This window comes from Camelus ferus, chromosome 13 (genome assembly GCF_009834535.1).
Source record: "Camelus ferus isolate YT-003-E chromosome 13, BCGSAC_Cfer_1.0, whole genome shotgun sequence".
NCBI classification, from domain to species: Eukaryota; Metazoa; Chordata; class Mammalia; order Artiodactyla; family Camelidae; genus Camelus; species Camelus ferus.
Window position 1 is genome coordinate 14,358,067 of NC_045708.1, and position 21,658 is coordinate 14,379,724.

At 34.5% G+C, this 21,658-nt stretch overlaps 1 protein-coding gene across 12 annotated transcripts in view; it reads right to left on the bottom strand.

Annotated features, from left to right (window-relative positions):
- The window catches only part of EIF4G3 (eukaryotic translation initiation factor 4 gamma 3), a 319,236-nt gene that overhangs the window by 139,352 nt on the left and 158,226 nt on the right, over positions 1-21,658 (bottom strand). For 7 of the 12 annotated variants that reach the window (XM_032495362.1, XM_032495369.1, XM_032495364.1 and 4 more), the window contains exons 4-6: positions 12,055-12,150; positions 10,597-10,710; positions 7,011-7,043 (exon numbers count right to left, since the gene is read on the bottom strand). The exons of 1 other annotated variant lie outside the window; for it this stretch is intronic. In XM_032495362.1, the coding sequence (XP_032351253.1) occupies positions 7,011-7,043; positions 10,597-10,710; positions 12,055-12,150 (243 nt within the window). The remainder of the gene's footprint in view (positions 1-7,010; positions 7,044-10,596; positions 10,711-12,054; positions 12,151-21,658) is intronic. 4 more of the 12 variants (XM_032495371.1, XM_032495367.1, XM_032495366.1 and 1 more) reach the window with 2 other exon arrangements.

Genomic DNA, 21,658 nt, shown 5'->3' on the forward strand with positions numbered 1-21,658 from the left:
CAATGCCTTCGGGTTATGAGACTTTAGCAACTCAAGACACAGTTCCATTTCATCGTTAAATTGAGTTCTGACACTGCAAAAGTCTTTCTTCCATTGGCTCCAAAATTTTCCCTCTGTATCATCTACCCTCTAGTCTGACGTCTATCTCAAAAAATCACATTGAACTCAAATCCCTCTTGTCCATAAGTGACAAACCTCTGAGCAATCTGAAGACTGCCATCACTGCTAACTTCTACATCACTATCTATTTTTTGTTCCAAGCCAACCACCATCCTCCAGCCCTTGTCCTTCCAACCAACATTTTTTAATACCCTGACCAGCTTACTCTTTTTTTTTTTTTAAATGCTTTATCCCCTCAGTTTGCTTCCATTGCTCAAAGTCTCACTAAATAGAGAACCAAACATAAATATCCAGGTCTCCCCAGAAGGTACCTGGCCCCCACTCAATAAACACCTGTTGCTGAATGAAGGAAAAATATACCCCTTTTATTCTGGCTACCTATGATTCCATCAATGAATAAGAATCGCAAGAGCTCTTTCGTCAACCGCACTTTACTATCAATTAGTACTGAGTTATAATCATTTAAAACTCTTAAATCTTCTTTATACATAAATCACTTTTAGATATACTCTTACTGTTATGTTTTGAAGCTCATATAGGGATTAGTATTTTATTTCTTTAAAAATTTATCTGGCTAATTTCAACCCATCATTTCAGATTGTACAGACTTTTTCGGATTCTTAATATATTAAGCAATGTCAAAACTACATGACCATCAGCAAATCTGACAGGTATGGTATTAATCCAAGTCACTGATTAAAATGCTGAAATGGGCTAGGCAGAGAAGAACCTTGCACAACATAAGTATTATCTCCAAACTTGATCTCATTCTGTTTAAAGTTTTTTAAATCTTTCAACGGTCCACTAGTATGCCAGGAGAATGGCAGAGGAAGGTGAGAGCCTTCATTTGAGGTGGTACTTTGGGCAGCTCCAAAGGGCTAGGATACATTTAAATAAAACAGAGGCTGAACTTAGGGTACTCATAATTGCTGATGTTCACAGAAATACACTAGAAGTAGGAAGGAAAACGTTTCTTGGAAAATCCTTGTAAAAATGAGGTAATTATACCATTACCAAAGTTTCCTAGCAATAACACTGGCAATAAACGCTTTTTAAAGATGTTGTTAAATATACCATTTCTCATGACTTTGCTCTCTAAAATCATCAAAAGACAAAGATATCTCTAAAACACTATATAATAATCAGAAATTCTTTTAAAAACACCTATTTATTTTTAGCAACTAGAAAAATCTTATTTAATCACATTAGTTCTTCCTATGTCACAAAACTACTTATTAGTACTCATCAATTTGCAAAGCAATAAAACCCATATCTAAAATATGATTCTGAAATCCCTAGCTTTCTGGTATGCATACAGTTCAACCTACTGGAGGGATAAACAGTAAGATTCTCAATTAAGAAATTTTTTGGTTAATATCTTTAAAAAGTTTTAAGTACTCCTGGGAAAAATGATAGTACTATGATTTTCTGACAAGTTACAAAGGGACAAGTAGTAAAGAGTCTACATAATGGGGTATTATTCATGTATCAACCAGATATTCTGCTGACTTACAACAATTTATTTCATTATAAATTATTCATTTAAAGTCTTTATATTTTAAATTCTTTGCGTTCCTGCGTATAAATTATTTATTTTAAATTCTTTGCGTTTTCCTGCACATAGCCTATATTATCGTGTAATTTAGGTTTCTTTCACTAAAAATTAGAAGATGTAAGCCCTAGAACTGAGCCATCCAATATGGTAGCCACTAGTCATATTTACTTACTTAAATTAAAATTTAATTAAAAATTCAGTTCTTCATCTACAATGCACATTTCAAACACTCAATGTGGCTACATGCGGCCAGTAGTTACCATAGTGAATAGCACAGATACAAAAGATTTTCATCATCACAGAAAGTTCTGTTAGAAAGTGCTACCTTAGAGGATTATGTCAGATGGAAGAAAGAAAACTCTAAGGATTCTGTCAGGAATAAGAAGGTGTTCTGTCAGATTATAATGTAGAGTCTTGGAAATGAGCATCCTTATAGAACACTTCAATCATAGGTAAAAATAGCTTGGGAAAAGGGGAAAGGTAGGCTGTCTCACTACTAAAGGAAACTGACACTTATCAAGGGCTTATTATGTGTCAGGCACTGTGACAGGCAGGTACTTTTAATCCTCACAATACCCTTAGGAGATAGGTACAGTTATTTTAACACCTCAGTAGTACATTTGTGAGCATGTTTTATCCATTTTGCAGATAAGAAAGCTGAAGTCCAAGGTTAGTTCGTAGTAAAAGTAACACAATTTCAGTTATGCCAACTCCCAACCTGTATTTTCTTCACTGTCTCTGCTACAACTCTAAACTCCTTGTGAGTAAGGCACCAGAAAAAACGGCCCATCACTGACACACATCAATCTCTGAAAATCTAAGAGTTCTGGTGATAAGACTGCATAGATGCTTGATTTGACTTCCTAGTAATATTCATTAAACTCTTAATATGCCAGGCGTGGCCCCAAAGCCTTCATTTATTTCACTTTTCAAATCAAACAAAATGCCTAGGACCAATACAAATATTTCTCTACCAAGGACTAGGACTTCAAATGGAACAGCACAACTGTGGGTTCAGAAATCTTTAAAGGTCATAATGGTACGGACCGGGGGTGGGTGTGGGGGGGTGGATCAGCATAAGCCAGCTGTTTCCTTTTTTAAAATCTTTTTGCAAAAAGAACCAAACTACAAGAGTAAAACATGCATAGTTTCGATGCCTGCCACTAGGTAACATACTCCTTGATGCCAAACACTGTTAAGTTTTATGAAGCTTATTATTTGTTTATACTAAATCCAACTGCGTTTAACACTATGTGAACTAAAAGCATGTATCAACATACTGCAGAATATTTTGTTCCACGAACACTTTTAAATACAAATTCCCTGGTCTTTCTCATAATGCAAAGGCTACTCAGGCACAGTACATAACCAACACTTGTGATTTCTTGTGAAATTCAAAAGTAAAATAAAGACAGGAACATAAGTAACTTTAAACCACAACTACACAAATTTGGATGGCCAAAGACATGAAATTAATAACACAAGCCAGATCTACATTATACACCAGGTGACTTGTTTTAATTCTGGGTGTACATTCTGTTCTTTCAGTTTCTAATTACTTTGGGATTTTCAAACATCAGAGTAAAAATAGCTCACATATTCTAAAGCCAAGAGTATCTGCATGTAGAGTAACTTAGGACTACTTCTTTTACCTCTGAAGAAAACTGTGTACTAAGCTAAAGCTCTCTTCAGGTTATAAAATGCAAAAAGAATAGAACATTCTTACTAAACTAAAGAATCCCTGCAAAAGCCAAAAATTATTGGTACCAGGAAGATGATGTGGTGACATAATCCTAATTAGAACACGGTATCCCTGACTAGAGGGACTTAAAAAAGAGCCTTGGCTGGCCATACATTAAGATCTTCTAAATAAAAGTTGTTCTAAGAAATAAACACACCCTATAGCAGTTTCTCGGTTCTATTAAATGAAAAATGTTTACTATCTAAAGTCTTGTTATTTGTTTAATTCAGATAACTTCATTTGACAAAGAAGAAAAAATACATAGGTTCTAGATTACTAAACTGAATAACAGTGCTTTCTTCTCACAAGCAATTACCTTCAAATAGCTTGCCTAAATAGCAGTTAATTTTTTTCCTTGAGATGTTGACAGAACCAATTGTTACTCAGCATTCACAAAAAGGTACATTAAATATATAAAGATATATAAATATACTATTGGACTTTACCAACAACAATCACAGGAAACATCACCCAGCATCAGATTATTTTGTAAGAAAAAATAAGAGCAAATAATGAAAGGATATATGATTGGAAAGGTAGCCACTGGTGAACAATGTAATAAAGGAGAAATGAGAAATCTATTCACTAATTCTAACTATTCAAGACTAATTCTAACCCTTGAGTTAATTCTTTCTGGCCAAAGCAAACAGCCATAGATGAAAAAACCTTTTGTACATTCAATTCAACTTTGAGTCCTAAGCACAAGAAACCAAAATATCCCAGGACATAGATGTTTCCCTTTAAAAAATGTATTGTCTGTGTACCACTCAATGTCTGTTTTCAATTGTATTACTTCCATAATGCGAGTCTCTATGTCCTGTTTTGTATTATAAGCATCTCCTTTTCCTTGAATCTCTCAGGGTTTAGGTCTCTACCTGGCTTTAGATTTGAGGACATTTATTAAATACAGACTTCAGCCAGTGATTCTCAAATGGGAAACAGTATCGTCTCCATAGAGGGAAATGCATTAAGATGTTTTTATTTTGTTTTGTTTTTTTTAATTGTCCCTGGGGGAATTCTACTAGCCCAAAGGTTGCTGAAGAAACTGCAATATACAAGGCAGTTTTTCGTAACTGGCTATTCCATCCAAATGCCAATACCTATTCCGCAGTGAAACAAGCCAAACTGACCCCTACATCCATGGACACAAAACTGCAAACTTTTCCTAACAATTTACTCGTTGTCACACCATAACACTGGTTCAGTTACTTGCTCAGCAGAGCCACTTCAACCACACTCCTTCCCTCCTCTGTTTCTCCAAGGTAGCTACTGCTGAAGCCTGAGCCAATGTTATGTATTTCCTTACTCACTTAATTCTGTGAGGTATAGTGGGAAAAAAAATGTAATAGTATTTAGAAAGGAAGAATAACAGAATAAAAGCAGCCAGCTACCTAAAGCTTTTATATCCCAAAGCAATGCTCTGGATTTATGTGGCACCCCAAGAACCCATCTTTAAGAACTAGTGTGGGAAAGTGTTTTTCTTGCTAATGAATAAATAATAAATATATACACATACATAGTTCTACTTTTTTAATGCTTGAAACATGTCATAATTTTGCAAGCATTCTACAAATCAATGAAGGACTCATCTGCCAGTACTTTGAGTTGTATTACATGTGAAAAATGATTTCAGGACAGAAATTAACTTTCTCTCACAAAGATTCCTCAAAGTTTTCCTTGGTTGTTGGGATTAAATAAAGATAAAATGTATTACAAGCCTTTAGGCTCAGAAGAAAGTTTTAGAAAATAAATTTTCCCAAAGCTGATAATTATTAAGGCTTAAATAGAATATCCCTGTTGGAGGACCACAGCTACTGAACCTAAATAATGGAAACACTTTGCCTTATTATATCAAGGAGCTCAGAAACCTTTTTTTTTAATCAATAGTTTCTTTTTACTCTGCTTCTTAAGCAGAGATCATCCAGATTTCTCTGTCAGGAGTATCTGGCTTGATCCCTGACTAAAATATAAACCTGGCCTCGATGGCCCTATACATGTTAAAAGCATTTATAATCAATCTTTTTACTTAAGGGATTTATCTATTTTTAAATTATTAGTAATCTTACCCCCTAGATTCTTAGTATATGACAAAACACTCTACTAATCACTTTATTTGTATTATCTCGTTTATTCTTCACATCAGTCCTGAGATGGTATTAATATCGTCCCTATTTTACAGATGAGGAAACTGAGGCTGAGAGCAGTAAATAATTTACCCAAGAATATTCAGTTCATAAGGAAGAGTTAAACCTAGATCCAGCAGACACAAAAGTCCAAGCTCTTAAAGTACTTTAACAATCCTATCTCTAGATACTAAAAAAGTACTCCTGAGTTTTATTTCTTTATCAAATCCAAAGAACTGCCATCTACTTCACACAATCACCTCTGAGTTCTCCTGAAAAGTGTCTTTAACATCTTAGAATTTGCTTGGCTTTTATATCACCTAAACTGGAAAGACTGTCTTTTGAGAAATAGTCTCATATTAAATCACTGCTAGAAAATGAAAGTCTTCAATTAAACAATATCCATTTACTCAGTAATAAGAATTCTAAATATGACACCACAGGTAAAAATATTGGTAACATTTCTCTCACTTTATCAAACTATACTATGTAGCACAACTATATTAAAAATAGCTACCACGTATTGGTTACTTATTTTATGTCAGATGATGTAAGCATATTATCTCTAATGTAAAGGGTATTTATCCCAACTTTACATATGACGAACCTGAGGCTCAGAAAAAGAACTACTTGATTCAGTCGGTTACAGAGTAGAGCTGGTAATATGAACCCAGATCTGTCAGATTCTAAAGCCTAGGCTCTTTCTACTATAGAATGAGAAAATGTTTCAGAACAATGCATTAAAAAGCTATGCGGGGGGGGGGGGGGGGACGGGGACCCTGTAAGTCTTTTTTCTTTCTCCCAAACTATGCCCTCTGTATATTCCTATTAAATAAACTAGTATTCGCATATACATTTTTGAAATTTTACTTCATATAATGCTTCATTTAAAAGAACCAATAGGCTAAAAATACTAAAATTAAGTAAGGTATCTATTTTCTATGTATCCTAAGAATAAAGATAATTCTATGCAGCAAATGAATGTATATTATTGTGAATCAATTTGTTATTAGGTCTAAGTTAGTAACTGAGATTAAATGGTTTTAGAAATACTAACACAATTTTATACACATCAATACAAGTTACATCAGAATGTTAACAGAAAACCCTTAGAATGTTGCCTGTTCCATTTAGTTAAATTTAAATTTAATATAGATATCCACAAAATCTATGACAGCTAAATATATCCAAAGTTTTTTAAGGTTCTCTAAATTCAGAGCAATTATTTTTCAGAAAGTAAAAAAACTAAATTATTTTTAAATTGTGTCATAAACAGAAGCAAAACTGGTTTGTTAATAACAAAATGCTATGAAATTAGTGAAAGACAAGAAGAACTACATTACAACAGACTGAAGCTACTCTTGGAGAGAGTAGAGTGGTTCCATGGAATGGCAGCATTCTAAGAGCCAGCAGCTACTAAAGCCCCCACCTATTAGTTAAGGGTAATAGCGAAGGGGCAAGGGTACAGTACCTGATGATGGGCAGGTCGAGGCCCCGCTGCAAACTGAGAAAAGGAGGGAAAACAAACACAAAAGGAAAGGCACAAAGAGTCAGAAACACCACAACAAAAACCAAAATGTCACACAATATGCCAAAAGGAAAAAAAAAAAAACAAAAAAAACCCACAAGAAAAAAAAAAAAAAAAAAAAAAACACAAACAGTCAAAGCTTTGCTGCAGGACAGTGACAGACAGGTACTAAGATTCAACAGGTTAACACCTCTACCCAAAATAGTTTGCCATCTATCAGCTGGGAGAGAAACAGCTAAGCTGTTAGGCACATAAGGGTGCTTCTCTGATAGGAATTTTTTTAACCCTAAAATAAAGCAAAAGAAAGTTTGAAACACTAAGTGGTTATATTAAGACAAACATGAAAAGTCAAGTATGCTTATGCAACTGATATAGCTGAAGGGAATGAGAAATACTTTTACATTACAAGAAACAGCTTGGAGGTAATTAAAATGTTCAATAGTAAAATAAAGAATGTAAATGGACTGATTTCAAATTTACTTAAGTTTAAAGGGTAAACACATGAAATGGAAGTTTCAGTATCTTCCTTTATTCCTTAGAGTTAAAGACTAAAATTTAATTTACATATTATAAACATATAAATAGATGTTTATAATGTATAAATATATATTTAAGTATAGAAATAATTATGTATATATGTTTAAATGCAATTAACTAGAAAAGCTTAATATCAGGCATATCAAAGCAAATAGTATTAAAGAATATCACTCTCTAATATGATTAATCAAAGTGGTACTATTACAGACTTAAGAAGAAAAAAAGAGTAGAAGTCAAAACCTCAATACTATTTAAACACAACAGCACAACACTGTACACATGTACCTAGTGCTATCTAATATCAAGAATAACAGCAAAGGAAAACATAACTCCTTAGCTAAATCATAAAGCACTTGAAATCAGATAGTACATATTCCAACTCTGAATTTCCCTAACTTAGAATGGAAGAAAAAGCTTTTTCACCCATAAAATTTTAAATACAAAACCTCTAACATCAAATAATTCTTCATCAGGGCAAAACTGGGCTTCCAAAAGTGACTTTCTAAAAAAAACAGAGAAAACTATTTGGGCATGTAATGTCATATACTGGCTACCTACACATTAACTACTGAAATGTTAACCGCCCTCTTTAACAGTGAAAAGAAAATATTTAGTAAGTAGTTTTGAATGCAAACCATACATGGCTTTTATTTAAAATATTTAAGGAGCTAAAATATAAATCTTCCTTCAGTTGTTTTATTTCCCACAGAGCATTCCTTCTGTTAGTTCATTACTATGGGAGAAGTAGACTGAAGATTACTAAGAAACAATCCCTTATACTCAGAATTTAAGTTATGTGCAATAGTATATGTAAGAATTTGGAATTACTTCCTCAATTGCCATTATTCAATATAAAACATTTTCCAAAAATTGTAGTGATGTACAGGTCACAACGTAGGATACGACTGAAGACAGCTCTATCAAAAATTTACCTTAGAAGCTAAAATATCACCTCTTGTTCAAGGAATGAAAAGTGCCTTAACACATTTGTTGAAGTTACTCAGCATAAATTAACAAGCTCTTGATGACGTATATGATTAGGGTACGTTAGTCAGCCATTATATTTGCTAATAACCACTGTAAAATAGCTTTCCAGAATGATGATAATGGCAGCTATAGTTCTTGCAGAACATTTTCTCTTCAAAGAAACTGAAGTCTTATATTTTCAGTTTTCCAATTATGAAAGGAAGATATATCATACCTCTACTACTGACACCAAGTTTCAAGAATAGGCAATATCACCCAGGTGGTATTAAAGTAGGGGGTGGAAGTGAGATGTTTCTTCACGCACTTTTGAAGGAAATGGGAGAGAAGGGCCACGTTAAAAAATTCACCTGAGTACAGCAGTACCTGTCTTATCACTGTTCCACAGAAAGGCCCCATTTCTAAGGCTCTGAAATAAAAGCTGAAACTTTATAGATTTGGAATGTTGCAATCAAAAGAGAACTTTCTGTGAGCAAGAGGAATACCTTATAAAATTATACACATATTTTTTTTAAAAAACACAAGTTAGTGGGAAAGTACCCTAGTCTATTTTGCACTAGTCACCATTGGCTATTGAGTTTTTCATTTGGAACAATAGTCTTAATCCTATGGGTAACTGTAAGCAACAGAACAAACTGTAGTCGCTGCTGGCTCCTATTAAAAACAGAAACTTTTCTTTCTTTTTTCATTTTCTTTTTTTTTCAGGAGGGGTCTTTAAGATGGTGAGGACTGTAGATATTAAGGAAAGCAGCCTTCTGTGAACTCAAATCTGATGTTTAATGCCACCCACCCACCCACTCACTCACTCTTCCATGCACAGTTGGTAACTGAGCATGGCCAACGTACATTGATGTAACTTTGGCACCTGGCACCACAAAATATAAAAATAACCCATGGTTACAGGTTACTGCAAATGCCAAACTGTCCCCCTCTCCCAATTAAGCATTCAATAGCTTCACCATTTTGGAGGCCATTAAAAAATAAACTATGGTTTAAAGATTTCCAATACAACCAGAAAAATGGAACAGGCAGTAGTTTATCAACATTTTCTTACTTTTAAACAAGACTTCCAACAATATAAATTTAACTAAGACCTAAGTATCATGTAGAAATACAGGCACAAAGGTCACCTGAAGCAGGGAGGGGGGGCCATTTGAAGTCAGTTGGATTGCAAAGGCAGCTGTCCAGGGAAGAACAGAAAAGCCTAAACTGTGCAATTGCCAATGGCCCATTAATGCAGAAATAGAATGGAGTAAGCTTTAGCTGCTCTACAAAGCCATGGGAAGGTCCCTTCCTTAGTGCAACAGCTTACCTCTCCTCACCAGTTGGGACAGCTGAGCTGTGGGATGGATGAGACTAGACTATGGCAACTTGGGATGTAAAAAGAAAATGCAATCCTGCTGAATTCTATATCCCAGCTTCACCCTCCCAGCACCAACACAAATGAAATAAAGAAAATTGGACCCAAAACAACAAGCAAGAGTAGTATGGGGTCTGCTAGTCTTGCACTTGTTTTGGGGTATGTAATGGAATGTTATGTGTGTGGTTTTTAGCAATGGGGGTGGTAATGGTCACTAGCAGAGCAGATAGCAAAAACTGCATAGAGGACAGTATCTGAAGAGTTTATGACCACAGAAAAATGGCTGACAATCATAGGCAGTTTCCCCCTTGATATTCAATTATAAAATGGAAAGAGGGAAAAAGAAACCTTGAAATTTGTTTTAAAAATCAAATTTATCTGAAAGGGATATTCCTCTTCAAGTTTCAAATAAAGAAAAATCTAAACCAAAAATTACTCCTGTCTAATTCCCAGTAATAGAGAAGACCCACCCAATTTGTTATTCTTTTCCCCACTATGCCTGGCAGAAACTGCCATGCTAGGTTAGACTTTCAGAGAGGAAGCAATCAATGCATTTCTGTTCATCAGCCAATAAATGGATGTGGTCAAAAATAATGAGTGCCAGAGGCACCACTGCCTGCAAGAAGTACAGTTTGTTATATTGCTTACAATGCAGTATTTTATCCAGCCTCTTCCAGCCAAGGACCTGTAAACGGGAGTCTGTTCCAAAACCTTCCTCCTCTTCCAGTTGTCTGTGCAATGTATTGGCACTGTTCTGCTGGGCTGTCAAAAAAACTGGTTTAGAGATGCAGCTCTTCAGTCAGGTTTCGAGCCAGTTCTAACCATGTAAATTTCTTTTTTTCTTCCAATAATTATAAAGAGGGAGAAGTAAAGAGGGCCATGGAATTCTTTGCAATAAGAGTTTACCATAATGTTCCATGTTTTACCAGGGCCTGGCTAAATTAATTTGGCGAGATCTCAGGCCCACTCCAAGTAGTCAAGGGTCCGCATTCCCGAGCACTCTCAGAACAAAACTTACATCAGACATCTTGTTGACCATTTCAACAACAACAATAACAATGACAAAAACAGACAAGCAAACAGGCAACTAGGACCAAAGTCCCACCTCTTTAGAATGGTTCCTCCACCCCCTAGGGAGAACCAGGATCTAAGAACAGGTATTGGAGAACAGGGCAATAGGGAAAAGGAAGATAGAAGAGGATAACAGTGAACTCTATGATCTCCTAGTTCTTTGAGAAATTGTCACACATATCAAAATTTCTGAATTCATGCATAAAACCAAATGAATAGGAGCTAGTGCAATGAAATATTCCTGTACTACAGGCCAAAAGCAGAGGTAGAGAACCAAAAGATCCCTGTATTCTGAGGAAAACACAGAGCTGAGATACATGGAGGAGCGTGACATACAATGTGAGATATTACAGAAGCACCTTCTAGCAAAAACTAATCATGCAGGGCAGGAAACAACCTTCGAAGGAATGAACAGCTGAAGCTACTGCACACTTTTGTGAAACAGAAGGAAGAACTCTGAGTAAATTCTCAGTCTTTGCAATGCTTATTGCAATCCACTTAAAGGATGAGCAAAGAGGATGATAGCATTTACACTTGTACGACAATGTATTTACCATCTGAAGAAATAAATACACCACTGGTACATGTCATGCATATGCCCACACTGTCAAATGTTTAGAACTGATCTAACAGCACCAATTCAGAAGTCTTACCTCCCAAACCAATAGAATTTCAAAATCCAATTAATGAAATTTAATTTACTTTCAAGATCATGCTTTACACTCCTGAATTTTGAACGGTACAATTAAGAAATTAAGATCTGAAATGAACTTGAATGCAACCAGAACTTAAATGCCACAGAAAAGTAAAAGATAAAAAGTTCCATTTCTTCTTTTTATTAATTTAAATTATTCCTACAGGAAAGGCCTGAAAATGCAATGCTATCCAATAATAATAATAACAGTAATTTTTTAAAAATTGTCTTTGTAATGAATTTCCAAAATCAAGTAAAAATATTAGCCAAAAGAACCTAAGCTACTACAAACACAAGCTTAGATGGAGAATATTATCTAGACCAAGCTTCTGCTTACTTACCGGAGAACGGGTTTGAGGTTGAGAATTCATTGTCTGAGGAGCTTGAGGGTATACCAACGTGGTTGGACCTGCATTCTGTCCAGAGGGATAAGGGGTCTGTCAAAGAATGGCATAATAATATCATAATTTGAATAAATCTAGCATGGTAACTCAAATTCAAAGTGTTAAAAAATGTAGGAAAGTGTTTATTAGTGTGGTTTTACAGCTTTACTTTTAAAAACTTATCTTCATCATAATATCCAGCAATTCAGAATCAGTGCATTTATTAGAGGTTATCTTAAATCTCTTAATGAGAAGAAATTTCATCACGCTACTCAGAATAGCAAGCAATTTAAAATTTATGAATAGTTTATTTCTGGCATTTTCCATTTATCATTTTTGGAATGTGGTTGACCATAGTTAATTGAAACCTTGAAAAGTGAACCTAAAGATAAGACTACTGTACTTTATTCTCAACATTCAGTTGGTGGTGTGTTGAAGCATAAGCTTCTGGCTATCTAGATAAATACAGCACTGAGATACCACTTGTGAAAACACAGAGAAATGTTATCTCTTCCAACACTTCAAAAAGTTAAGTGAAAACTTTGTCCTTTCATAGCTAGTGTATGACAGAAAGGAAGAGCAATTAATTTTTTTCACTGAATATACTGAAAATGTGCATGATAGCTATATTTAATCTTATTCAAAATTTTCACTAAAGTCTTCAACACTGGAGACTGTAAGTCTACACACTTATAATTGATTGCAAAAGAAGTATGTGAAATAACATTTGGGCACAAGTTCTATCACTCAGTAATGCCACCCTTACTGTCCACACATATAGCTGGTCCTGTCAGTACTGAGACTCTCACTGCTCTCAAAATTATTATGAATAAAACAAAGAACTTACTTTCCTTTAGCCTGGAATTACTCCTTTAAACACAAAAATTAATCAAGTATTCCTTCTTATATTTAAATTGTATGTGTGCCAAGAGCTGATTCTACTCCGTAGACAAGCCATTTCACTTGAATGCAAACCATAGTATCTGATGACTGCTATACATGGAAGTGAGTTTCTTTCACAATGTATGTGATTGTGCCATTAGGAATATATTAATAGGTGCATTGATAAAAGAATTTTGCCAATAGCTCACTCAGCTTTATCTCAGAAAGTTTTTCCATTCTTTGTGGCTGGTTTTTAAAATTTCATAGAAATGATATGGCATATCTGCTGTGACTGCAGGGAGTAAAACTGAAAGATGTCTCTATGCTTTTCATCTCTTCTCTGAATTTAATGACATGATAATTACAAGTTTATTAATTAAGTTATTCTGGAAAAACTTTAATATACTATTATGCTTTATTGAAAACTACTGCAAAAGTTTGGGAACATTCTATGAACATGTTTCACAACACCAAATGCACAGAGAACTAGGGTTAAAGCAATCAAGTATCACGTTGACAGTCGTCATAGATTTTGTACTTTCCCTTTTCAAATATGTTCTAAATTATCACAAAGATTTACTTCTTCAAGGATATATACATGAATACTTTATATTTACACAGCAATCTAGTTCACTGTACAAGTTTAGAAGAAGTATAGACTTATATTCTCATTTTTATCATTACTTTCATGTTTCAACAAACACTCTTAAGTCACTGACCCTTTCTTATCACCTGGAGGTAACAACAAGGATTAGCAAATGGTACTATAACTGACAATCTGTTAACAGAATGTCAGTGAAAACAAGGCAATCAAATTACACTTTGTGCTGCATACATAACCTTTAAGTCCATTATAACTATTTGTAAAACTGATTTGGACAATTAAAGAGAAAAATCTAAGGGTGAATTCCATTACAACCAACAACACACTAACAGCATCTTAGGTCCAGATATGGATGGTTTTCAAAATAAACATGTGAAAAAACTGATAAAGATTTTCAATTTTCAAAATACAATACAATGGACTTAAGCCAACAAAAATAATTATAGCATTTATATAGCTCTTACTATGTTTCAGACACCATTCTAAACACTTCACATATAACACAGAGATGAAAGATTATTTCTCCTGTTCCAAAACAATCTGTTCTCCTTAAGTAAATAAAGTCATAAAGGCTAAATTCAATATTGTGGAAGTGTGAACATACATACACAAACCTGACTGAAAAATTAAGTTGCCAGAGCCTTTCAAAGAGCTATTAGGTAATACTTAGCAAATTCTAAATAAATTTATTCTTTTACTCCAAAATTCCATTTCAAGAAATTTACCCTAAAGATAAATTCACAATGGCAAAAAAAAAAAAAAGGACTTGCTATTTTCATTTATAGGAGAGAGATTAAAGTATGAAATATACAAACAGAGAATGTAGTATAATCTTAAAAAAGAATGAGATAAATATACATAGACGGCCATGGAAAATACCTATAATATTAAGTGACAAAAGCAAAGCAGAATTAGTTAAGTATAAAAGAACCCTATTTGTGTGGGGTTTTTGGATATACGCACGAGTATACTCAGAAAGTAAAGATGTCTGGGGAAGACATAGCAAACTTAACATTGCTACTTCAAAGACATGGGAACTGAAAGGGGGGGTATAGGATACAACTTGGAGGTCTTATTTTATACACTTCTGTATTACAGGCACACTCCATGTTATTGCCCCTCATTTTACTGCACTTCACAGGTATTGAGATTTTTACAAATTGAAGGTTTGTGGGAACCCTGCATCAAACGTGTCTATCAATCCCATTTTCCCAACAGAATTTGATCATTTCATGTCTGTGTGTCATATTTTGGTAATTCTCACAATATTTTAAACTCTTTGTTATTATTATTATATTTGCTATAGTGACCCAAGATCAGTGATCTTTGGTGTTACTACTGTAATTGTTTTGAGGTGACACTAACTGCGCCCTTATAAGTTGGCAACTTAATCCATAAATGTTGTTTGTGTTCTCACTATTCCATTGACCTGCTGTTTCCTGTCTCTCTCCCTCTCCTCAGGCCTCCCTATTCCGAGACACAACAATACTGAAATTAGGCCCAGTAACCCTGCAGTGTGGACAAAACTATTACTCAAAAAGATACATCAGCCCCAGTGTTCATAGCAGCACTATTTACAACATTCAAGACATAAAAGCAACCTAAATGTCCATCGACAGGTGAATGGACAAAGAAGATGTAGTGTGTACATACATGTATACATATATACAATAGAATATTACTTTACCATAAAAAAGAATAAAGTAATTGCCCCCAGCAACATGGATAGACTTAGAGATCATCATATTAAATGAAGTAAGTCAAACACAAATATCATGTGATATCTCTCACATGTGGTATCATTAAAAAAATGACAAAAATGAACTTATTTACAAACCAGAAATAGACTCACAGACATAGAAAACAAACTATGGTTACCAAACAGGAAAGGGGTAGGGAGAAGGGATAAATTAGGAGTTTGGGATTAACATATACACACTACTACATATAAAACAGATGAACAAGGACCAATGTATAGCAAAAGGAAACTATATTAAGTATCTTGTAATAATCTATAATGGAAAAGAATCTGAAAGAGAATATACACATGTATATGTACAACTGAATCACTTTTCTGTACACCCAAAACTAACACAGCATTATAAATCAACAATACTTCAATTAAAAAATAAATTTAATTTAATTAAAAAAACCCCTGCAGTGGCCCCCAAGTGTTCAAGTGAACAGAAGAGTCTCATGTCTCTCACTTTAAATCAAAAACTAAAAATGATTAAGCTCAGTGAGGAAGGCACGTCGAAAGCCAAGACAGGCCAAAACCTAGGCCTCTTGTGCCAAACAGTTAGCCAAGTTGTGAATACAAAGGAAAAGTCAGTTCTTGGGAAATGAATATGGAAGTGAATCAGTGGACACACAAATGATAAGAAAACAAAGCAGCCTTATTACTGATAAGGAGAAAGCTTCAGCGGTCTGGCTAGAAGATCAAACAAGCCACAACATTCCTTTAAGTCAAAATCTACCACAGAACAAGGCCCTAACTCTCTTCAATTCTATGAGGACTGAGAGAGGTGAGGAAGCTGAAGAAGAAAAGTTTGAAGCTAGCAGAGGCTGGTTCATGAGGCTTTAGAAAGAAGCCATCACCATAACAGACAAGTGCAAGGTGAAGCTGCAAGTACTGATGCAGAAGAATCCAGGACATCTAGCTAAGGTAATGAATAAAGGTGGCCATACCAAACTACAGACTTTTTCAATATTCTATTGGAAGAAGATGCCATCTACAACTTTCATAGCTAGAGAGAAGTCAGTCCCTGGCTTCAAAGGACAAGTTGACTCTCTGTTAGGGGCTAATGCATCTGGTGACTTTAAGTTGAAGTCTGTACTTGCTTACCATTCCAAAACTCCAAGGACCCTTAAGAATTCTCCTAAATCTACTCTGCCTGTGTCCTATAAATGAAACAGCAAAGCCTGGATGACAGCACATCTGTTGACAACATGGTTTATTGAATATTTTAAGCTCACTGTTGAGACCTACTGTTCAGAAAAAAAGATTCCTTTTAAAACATTACTGCTCGCTGACAGTGAACCTGATCATTGCTCACCCAAGATCCCTGATGGAGATGTACAACGAGATTAATGATGTTTGCATGCCTGCTAACACAGCATCCATTCTGCAGCCCATGGATCGAGTCATGTCGACTTTTAAGTCTTATTATTTAACAAATATGTTTCGTAAGACTATTAGCTGCCATAGATTGTGACTCCTCTGATGGATCCGGGCAAAGTAAATGGACAACCTTCTGGAAAGGATTCACCACTCTAGATGCCATGAAGAACATTTGTGATTCATGGGATGAGACCACCATAGTAACATTAACAGGAGTTTGGAAGAAGTTGATTCCAGCCCTCGTGCATGATTTTGAGGGGTTCAGAACTTCAGCGAGGAGTCAACTGCAGATGTGGTAGAAACAAGAGAACTAGAATTATAAGTGGAGCCTGAAGGTATGACTGAATTGCTGCAATCTCGTGATAAAACTCCAACAGATGAGGAGTTGCTTCTTATGGATGAGCAAACAAAGTGGCTTCTTGAGATGGAATCTATTCCTGGTGAAGATCTGTGAAGACTGTGAAATGACAATAAAAGATTAGAATATTACATAAACTTAGTTGATAAAGCAGCGGCAGAGTTTGAGAGGATCGATTCTGATTTGGAAAGAAATTCTACTGTGGGTAAAACGCTATCAAATAGCGTTCCATGCTACAGAGAAGTTGTTCATGAAAGGAAAAGTCAATTGATGAGACAAACTTCAACGCTGTCTTATTTTAAAAGCCTGCCAGAGCCATCCCAGCCTTCAGCAACCACCACCCTGATCAGCCAGCAAACATCAACAACGAGGCAAGATACTCCACCAACTAAAAAAGTACAACTCGCTGAAGGCTCAGATGATGGTTAGCATTTTTAGCAATATAGTACAGTTGACCCTTGAACAACAGGGTTTTGAACTGTGTGAATCCAATTATACATGGAATACTACAGCACTTCATGATGTATGTCAGTTAAATCATTATGCTATACACTTTACTGATACAGTGCTGTCAATTACATCTCAATAAAACTGAGGGGAAATAAATAAATACTACATTACTACATAATCTGTGGTTGGCTGAATCCGTAGATGTGAAACCAAGGATAACCGCCAACTATGGGACTTGAACATCCATGGATTTCAGTATCTGTGGTGTGTCCTGGAACCAATAACCTGTATTGTTCAAGGGTCAATTGTATTTTTTGATTAAGGTATGTACATTTATTTTTTAGACATAATGTAACTGCAAACTTAATAGACTACAGTATTATGTAAACATAACTTTTATATGCACTAGAAAACCAAAGAATTTGTGTGACCTCCATCACTGCAATATTCACTTTATTGTAGTGGTCTGAACCTAAACCCTCAATATCTCTGAGTATATATGCCTATGTCTGTTTTTTCTTTTTCATGTATCAAAAGAATTGATTACTTTTATAATAAAAACATACTGAAGATAACCTCTGTCCTACAGCTAGCTTCCCCTTCATGTGACAGAAAAAAGCAAAGCAAACCACAAAATCCAGTAGGTCTGTATTTTGCAAAGTTCTAAATATTTTTGGGAAACAACTGAAATGTCTTCTGATAAATCACAATGAAAACTAAATCAACAATACTTATGGAAGTATAACACAAAGAAGACACTATGCTGTGGGCTAATTACATAAATGAGGCCAAGGATAAATAGTTACCGGTTTTTTAACCTTCAAGAAATTTTTAATTTAATCAATAAAGAGATAGATACAGATTATACTCAGCCATAGAGTATAATCCTTCATAGTCTTTGAAAAAGATACAGAAGAGCATTTAATCATATGGAAAAGAAAGGTATTGAGAGAGAATGTTGAAATAAGCACATGTATATACAGAACATACTGGTAGCATTTCAAATCATTAAGGAAATACCAAAATCACTTAATAAATTGTGGGAATGATTAATCAACCAAGAGGAAAGGTGGAGATATATATATATATATATATCATCAACTCACAGTACCAAACAAATTGATTCAAATTGATTAAAAATATTGTAATGTAAAACATGAAACTGTAAAGGTATCAGAGGCAAATCTATTTCTATCATCTTAGAGCTGGAAATGCTTTTTAAAATCTGAATAAAAAGATGAACTAAAGATACACCAATTATTTTTTAAATAAACCGTAAGTTTATAAAAGTTGTCAATTTCATTTCAGAATTTTTCTTTATAACTATACTCTATATATGTATGTATATATCTGTGTTCATTCTTATTAACTAGCTACTACAGGATATAAATAGTGAGAAACTCTTCTATCAAATAAATGTTTGACAAGTAAATCTGGCCAGAGAAGTAAAGACAATACATTAAAGTCTAGACCAGCACTTTGACCATGCTGGCATCCACAATGCTTCCAAGCACTTTCAACCCCTTAAGAACTGTCTTCCTGAGTGTTCTACAATCAGTGTAAATACACATTTCTGTGATGATATAAATATAAATATAGTATATATTTAGTACCTATTAACCACATGGAGCTATTGAATGATTGAAATGTAACTAGCCCAACTGAAAAAATCAATGTTTAATTTTATTTAAATAAATTTATTAAGTAAAAAAAATTTATTGTGGTAGAAAACACATAACATAAAATTTACCATCTTAACGATTTTCAAAGGTACAGTAATGTTAACTATATGCATAGTGTGCAAAAGATATCTAGAACATTTTCATCTGTAAAACAAACTCTACAACCAGATTCAATTTAAATTGTACTTATATGCATTTTAATCACTTAGAATTTAAGTTTAAATATCAAGATATGGCTAGATGCTACTATATTATATAGCACAGATGTAGAAAACTGTTAATTCCAAAGTTTTACTCTTCTCATCTTATATCATTACAAATGTAACTCTAACTTTACAGAAGTACATTAACATCTAACAAACAAGACTACAAGATAAAACACTGGAGAGAGAGAGAGAGACATATCACTGAACTGTACATGTAGTCTTAAGCACATTAGAGCTGTCCCCTGCTATCCACAGGAGATTGCTTCCTAGATGCCCGCAGATACCAAAATCCACAGATGCCCAAGTCTCTCATATAAAATTGTTTAGTACAGTGGACTCTCCATATCTGCAGGTTCAGTATTTGCCAACGCAGAGGGCCAACTGTACTTGTGTTCTTCAGCTAAATAATGACTAAAGCTTTATTGAGACTGATTCTGAAAATGTGGACCAGAGCCCCGAGCATCCCTGATACTTTATCAGGTCTAGGAGATAAAATATTCTCACAATATTGATGCTAACATAATGTCATTAGGTTGAAGTTTGCACTAGTGATAGAAAAACAAGATGGGTAAAACTACTGGTGCCTTAGAAAAAAAAAAAATCAAAGCAATGGTAGGCCTTGTATTCCTCACTCCCACACTCATCTAAAGAAAGAAAAAAAAAGCCAGTACCGAAGAATGTCATTTATGTGACAGTAAAAATTATTAAATTTTATTGAGATAATTATAGATTCACATGGAGTTTAAAAAATAATACAAAGAATCTCCATATGCTCTTAATCTAGTTTCCCCAAATGGTACTATCTTATATAACTAGAGTTCAATATTAAACCTAGAAAATTGACATTGATATGATCCATCAACCTTCTTCAGCTTTACCAGTTTTACATACACACATTTTTGTGTATGTTTAGTTTAGTAAGGTAGCAGGATACAAGATTAACTTACAGAAATCTGTTGCATTTCTTTACACTAACAATCAAATATCAGAAAAAGAAAGTAAAAAAAAAAAATTCCTGTTAAAATTGCATCAAAAAATAAATAAATAAAATACTTAGGAATAAACCTGACCAAGGAGGTGAAAAGATTTATATGCTGAGAACTATAAAACACTGACAAAGGAAACTGAAGATCATTTAAAGAAATAAAAAGTTATCCCATGCTCTTAGATTTGAAGTACTAATATTGTTAAAATGGCCATACCACTCAAAGAAATATTCAGATTTAATGCAATCCTTATCAAAGTACACATGACATTTTTCACAGAACAACATATAACCCTAAAATTTATATGGAATCACGAAAGACCCAGAATTGCCAAATCAATACTGAGGAAAAAGAACAAAGCTGGAGGTATAACCCTCCCATACTCCATACAATTCTAGAAAGCTACAGTAATCAAAATAGCATGGTACTGGCACAGTGACAGATATTTGGATCAATGGAACAGAATAGAGAGCCCAGAAATAAACCCACACACCTATGGTCAATTAACCTTCAACAAAGGAAGAAAGGCTATAAAATGGAGAAAAGATAGTCTCTTCAGCAAGTGGTACTGGGATAGCTGGACAGCCACATGTAAATCAACAAAGTTGTAACACTCCCTCACACCATACACAAAAATAAACTCAAAATGGCTTAAAGACCTAAACATAAAACAGGACACCATAAATTTCCTAGAAAAGAACATAGGCAAAACATTCTCTGTCATAAACTTTAGCAATTTTTTCCCCGAATAAGCTGCACAGCAAAGGAAACCATAAACAAAATGAAAAGACAACTTACAGAATGTGAAAAATTATTTGCAAACAATGCAACTGATGATAAGGGCTTAATTTCCAGAATACACAAAGAGCTCATACAACTCAATAATAATAATAAAAAAAATCCAGTCAAAAAATGGGCAGAAGACCTAAATAGACATTTCTCCAAAAAAGACATACAGATGGCCAACAGGCACATGAAAAGATGCTCAGTATCACTAATTATCAGAGAAATGCAAATCAAAACTACAGTGAGGTATCACTTCATACTGGTCAGAATGACCACCATTAAAAAGTCCACAAATGATAAATGCTGGAGAGAGTTGTGGAGAAAAGGGAACTCTCCCTACACTGTTGGTGGGAATGTAATCTGGCGAACTATGGAAAACAGAATGGAGAGTCCTTAAAAAACTAAAAATAAAGTCACCATATGATCCGGCAATCCCACTGCTGGGCATTTATTTAGAGAAAACTCCAATTCTAAAAGATACATGAAC